Here is a 6,215-nt window from a genome sequence, read left to right on the forward strand (position 1 = left end):
CCCCACACTCTTCCATTCAGGGCACCTCTGTTAAGCTGTCCCTTTGCTGGGATGAGGCATCAATGCATTTTTGTTGTGTACACTGTGTGTGTGTGTGTGTGTGTGTGTGTGTGTGTGTGTGTGTGTGTGTGTGTGTGTGTGTGTGTGTGTGTGTGTGTGTGTGTGTGTGAGAGAGAATGTGGGTAGATGACGGATAGGCAGCAAAACATTTTTTTTTCACAAAACATTGTTTATGAGGGAAAAAAGTATATGTCTATGTAGTGCAGCAATTAATCTTTCAAAAAAATCCAAGTGGTCACAATGTTGGTCTATTCATTGATTATTTATTTACGTTGATAAAGCAATTTGCTGAAAATATGTCCTTTGGTGTGACGTTAAGAAATAAATATATTAAGTAATGTAGAAATGGCTTGATGGAGTTTTATGAACATTGTTACACTCTTCATATTTATTGCAATTTTTTAAAGTCTTAATTTAATGAGAAATTACCATTTAAGTATTTTTTTTCCCATTAGATGTGAGATTATTAGAAACCTTCGAGGAAAAACAGGGATATCTTTCTTTTAAATGTTCCAAATTGTCCGAATTTATACTAACTTTTCAGGGACGATAATTTGTTCTTCCCTAATGCAATATTCAGTGTTTATCAAACATATTGTTTAGCTCAAACAAATATTTGAGCGTTTAAAACATGTCACACCATAGGACATTCATGTCACGCTAAAGGACAGAAATGGAAAAACTGAGCCAGAAACAAATATATCAACATGATTATTTGTCTTTTGATCATAATATAATGTTGTAGTCAATATGGACATACACTTTACACTTACAGTATATCACGAAAGTGAATACACCCCTCAGAGTTTTGCAGATTTTTGAGTATATCTTTTCATAGGAAAGCATTACAGAAATGTAACTTTGACACAATGATTAGTGACCTTTTAACAACATATTTAACCGCTTAAATTTCTTGTTCACTCAGAAAAAAACTAAATACAGCCATTAATGTTTGAACATGTACTCACAAAAGTGAGTACACCCCAGATTAAAATCCGGTAGAGAAGGGGCTATGTTGGCTCGAATCGTCTCGAAATGAAAAGGGATGACAAGGGAGGTCATCAGTGTGCGTTTCAACCTTTCTTAACGTTGAACTTTTAAATGTTGAGTCTGCATCTGGCTTAAATAGATTGGTGTGAGATTTGAATGCAATCCTATGGAGAATATCATGATCTGCTTCAGTAGTCACAGTGCATGTTGACATGCATGTTTCTTTTAGGTGTATTTCAGATTACCAATGTTGACAGCATTCATGCATCCCCAAACCATGTCAGTCCCACTACCAAGCTTGGCTAGTGAGAGGATACACCTTTTTTGTAAAACTCACTTGTTTACCACCACACATGCTTGACACCATCTAAGGCAAATTTGTTTATCTTGGTCTCTTCAGATCACACGACATGGTTCCAGGGATCCATATCCTTGGTCTGTTCATCTCTCTTGAGACCAAGATAAACAAATTTGCTTTAGATGGTGTCAAGCATGTGTGGTGGTAAACAAGTGAGTTTTACAAAAAAAGGTGTATCCTCTCACTATCCAAGTATGGCAGTGGGACTGACATGGTTTGGGGATGCATGAATGCTGTTAACATTGGCAATCTGAAATACACCTAAAAGAAACATGCATGTCAACATGCACTGTGACTACTGAAGCAGATCATGATATTCTCCATAGGATTGCATTCAAATCTCACACCAATCTATTTAAGCCAGATGCAGACTCAAAATTTAAAAGTTCAATGCAAAGAAAGATTGAAACGCACACTGATGACCTCCCTTGTCATCCCTTTTCATTTCGTTTCATTTCGAGACGATTCGAGCCAACATAGCCCCTTCTCTACCGGATTTTAATCTGGGGTGTACTCACTTTTGTGAGTACATGTTCAAACATTAATGGCTGCATTTAAGCGGTTAAATATGTTGTTAAAAGGTCACTAGTCATGTGTCAAAGTTACATTTCTGTAATGCTTTCCTATGAAAAGATATACTCAAAAATCTGCAAAACTGTGAGGGGTGTATTCACTTTCGTGATATACTGTATAAGTCTTTGAATCGTCGATTATCAGCCTATCGTAACTCTTAATGACAGCCATGCGGTCATTAAATGTAACCTGCAGAGCTCATAAGACTCATACTGAAGTGTGACCTTGGCATGACCATCACACTTTTGTAGGTATGCTATGACTGTCACACCATTGAACCTGTAGTGTGTAGTGGCCAGTGCCTGTTTGGTATCTCAAGCTGGACAGCACATTTATGCTGTATATTGAGCTCTCCACAGCATACTTTATTCATCTATACTCTATATACTCTCTCACTGATCTTTCCTTCACTGTTACCGTTATATTTTATGGTTTCAAAGCACCATTAATGACATTTTATATCATTTGACAGTATCTAAAATCAACAGCAAATATTCATCAACAATGCATCAAAGTATAAATTCCAAAGGCCAATAAAGGAATAAGTAATTTGAATACACAATATTTATCTAGTCAAACAACAACAAAAAAAAAAATGTACTACCAGTTGTTTTAAAAGCTATTTCTCAAATATCTAGTCCATTGGTGTGACCTGTTTGTCCTTTGGTGTGATACTCCAAAGTGTCACACCATAGGACTTTTACCATCACACAATAGGACATTTACCATAACACCATAGGACTTTTGAGCTAATTTAAAGCCATGTCGTTGCCAACTGAAATACAATTTCACCTTTAGTAAGATGCATTTTCATACATCTACATAAGAAAAAAATATGAAAAATCTACACTATTGTCAAAATGTATTTTATGGCTGTCACACCAAAGGACTACAAAACTAATACATCTTGTGGTAGCAAAACATAATTGATTGACTGAAGAACTCTGAGAGAAAAATCTAAAATCCACCCTTGCCATTGGCTTCTTAAAGGTCTAAAGTCACAATTTATGTACCGCTGGAGCTTCAACAATAGATAATTATCCACAGAATTAACCAAAAATATGATGTCACACCACAGGACATTGTTTTCTGCGACAAAGTTTCATAAGTCCATACGGTCTCAGAAAAACAGGAAAAACATTAAACATTGCCACTTGCTAAAATAGACACCTTGAAAAACATGCCAGGTTGTTTAGACAAATGACTGAGCTTTGATTATTTATTTAAAAATGTTTTAATATGGAGAACCAGGCTTGCCTCAGTCACACCATAGGACAAATGTGACATTTGACTCAAAATTAAGTATACTTATTTAAGCTCTGTATTTATTACACATTACTTTGTCACAACAACGACATTAGTTTAATCATTTACAACATTGACAATGTTGAAAGCATGAATTAACTTTATTTTCAGAGCCTGTGACAGCAAAATTTACACGTCACGTCATCTACCCATGTATGTGTGTGTGCATGCATGTGTTAGTGTATGTGTGTGTGTTCGAGCATGTGTGAGTGTATGTGTGTGTGCGTGCATGCGCGAGTGTGTGTGTGTGTGTGTGTGTGTGTGTGTGTGTGTGTGTGTGTGTGTGTGTGTGTGTGTGTGTGTGTGTGTGTGTGTGTGCGAGCATGTGTGAGTGTGTGTGCGTGTGTACATGAACACGTGTGTCTGCATATGCACATGCTTATGAGTGTGTTATTGCCAGTGTGTGTAGGGGGGAGATCATGATGGACTCTGATCTGACCGCAGTCCTGACTGGGCTTCTTTATTACAGGGTAGTAGAAAAGCAAACAGTAGAGCACCCTAACAGCCCCCACGACAGACCTCACAATGGGTGGATGCCAATAAGCACACTCCCGACCTCCCTTGCTCACTTGCCTGCTTGTGACCTCATGATGATGTCACTGACGACAGAAAATGAATTCAATATCTTGCAAAAGCAGAATTCTCATGTCCTTTTCTCATTTGCAATCGGGATGGTGAATGAGTAGCAGCCTTCCAAAAGTTGTTGTGGCTAGGCTGACAGCTGGGAAATGTTATTGTTTTCTCCACGGAGACGGGACCAGGAGGCGGGGCGAGGCCACAAGCACAAGTGGAGGACGGGAGTCTGCATATTGGAATGCACCCCTTATGTTATCACCATTAGCTTCCTGCTCCACAAGTTCCCTCCACTGCACGGTGCTTCAACTGATATTCACAGTTGAAACCATTTTTCCCTATTTATGCATAGAGGGGTAACACTTTATTTTAATGGCACACTATCACAGTGGATATACCACATTAGGTACAGTGTGATAACCAGTTTAACAATATTCCATACCATGTAATACCAGTGTAATACCATGTACCAACCCTAACCCTAAACCTAACCCTAACCCTAGATGTAAGTACAAAATGAGTACATGGTGTTTCACTGGTATTAAATGGTATTACACTGGTTATTACACGATACCTAATGTGATAGATCCACTGTACTAGTGAACCATTAAAATAAAGTCTGAGGTGCTTATAGGGCCTATACACCTTATCACTCTAAACACAATTAACCAGATGCACGCTTCACGCTTCACGCTTCACGCTCTACAGCTACAAGTCACCTCCACTGCTTTGTGTCTGAACTGCATGTTCATGCAATAACATGGTCATATGGCAAAGGGCAATACAGGAACCATAATAGAGATGGGATTTATGGCTCTTTTTCGGGATCCGGATCTTAGTGGCTCGTTTCTTTCAAAGAGCCGTTCAAAAAACTGTCTCTTTTGACTCTTTTTTTAAATTATTTATTCAGTGTTAAGAATGTAATATTTTGATTCCACCTCAAGGTAATTTTGTCCAAACAACAACTGATTATTCTCCTGCTTCTAAAGACCGCTTTTGCCTCTCTTTGAGGCAAACAATTGTGTTTTTTCCCAAATTTAATTACTCTGGTCGAGGTCACGTGCTTAAAATGAATGAAAAATTAACGAAATAACGGTCGAGTGGCTCCCCCAGCTGTGATCCGGTTCCCATCGTTCACTTCAGGGAGCCGTTCAAAAGAACCGGCTCGTTCATGAACGACACACCTCTAAACCATAAAGAATGTGCGTGTGTATGTGTGTGTGTGTGTGTGTGTGTGTGCATGTGTGTGTGTGCGTTCATGCGCGCAGGGGTGTCGTTCAGGGGGGTAAAGTGTGAGTCACCAGGGCCCCAAGTATGTAGGGGGCGAACACACAGTCAAATGTATAATATGGCTGGGGAGTCCATTGGAGCTAATTGTGCATAGGGCCCAACATTTGCGGCTACGCCCCTGTGTGCGCACCTTACAATACAAGCCTCAATGCACACCAAAAAGCTGAATGGGGCCTATGAACGTAAATCCCTTCTCCGTTGCAACTCATGTAATTTCCTAAAGCTTGAGAGAGCATATGGCTCAGGCCAGGGTGTGGTGTCATTGGTTAGGGCTTAAGGACACATCAAATGCGTCTCGATGGTGATTGGAGACGGGTGATGTCCTCGTGCCCCACTGTGTGAGCCCGTTACACCCACGTCTGCTCGTTCCTTATCAAGGCCATATTGCCCATTCAGTACCACCCATACACACGCACAAACACACAAACACACACACATATACACTGTCACACACACACATGAATGTCCGCACGCATGCACACGCACACACACACACACAGGCACACACACACACACACACACACACACACACACACACACACACACACACACACACACACGCACAGACACCACGCCCACTACCCTCTGCCAATGACAGATAAGCCCCTTAAGTCATTAAGGAGCTTAAGCACGACGAGAAAATATTTCTCCTTCCTTCCTTCCTTCCTTCGATCATTGTTCTGGTTTATTAAATTACACAATTCCAATTATGGCTCAGGTGTGGTCAGTCATCTCACCTGTGCCCAGGTAAGGGACTTGGCCACAGTGTGGTGTGCAGCCACCAATTGACCACTGAACGAAGTGGCAGCTGTAGCTGTCCTCAACCATCATCTCTCCTCTCAACGGCCGGTTTAATGTTTAGCTTAGGATGAAGCGCTGCAGACTGGCTAGCGAGGAGAGATACGGAGACAGCGATACAAGGGACAGAGTGTGACAGCGAGACACGCAAACACAAACACACACACACACATACATACACAAACACACTCTCGCAATGCATGGAAGTATCTTCTTCTAAGATGCCACTGAGCCTAGAAAAGTTGCATTGAGTGAAGCATGGAGACCA

The 6,215-nt window shown here is 40.5% G+C and overlaps 1 protein-coding gene across 1 annotated transcript in view; it reads left to right on the plus strand.

Annotated features, from left to right (window-relative positions):
• Window positions 1-5,792: 5,792 nt before the first annotated feature.
• The window catches only part of LOC134441538 (transmembrane protein 229B-like), a 4,685-nt gene continuing 4,262 nt past the window's right edge, over window positions 5,793-6,215 (plus strand). Inside the window, exon 1 of the mRNA XM_063191897.1 lies at window positions 5,793-6,215. This exon is cut by the window's right edge and continues 39 nt beyond it. Within this exon, the coding sequence (XP_063047967.1) occupies window positions 6,206-6,215 (10 nt within the window). The 5' untranslated portion in view covers window positions 5,793-6,205.

Source organism: Engraulis encrasicolus, chromosome 24, assembly GCF_034702125.1.
Source record: "Engraulis encrasicolus isolate BLACKSEA-1 chromosome 24, IST_EnEncr_1.0, whole genome shotgun sequence".
Classification (NCBI taxonomy): Eukaryota; Metazoa; Chordata; class Actinopteri; order Clupeiformes; family Engraulidae; genus Engraulis; species Engraulis encrasicolus.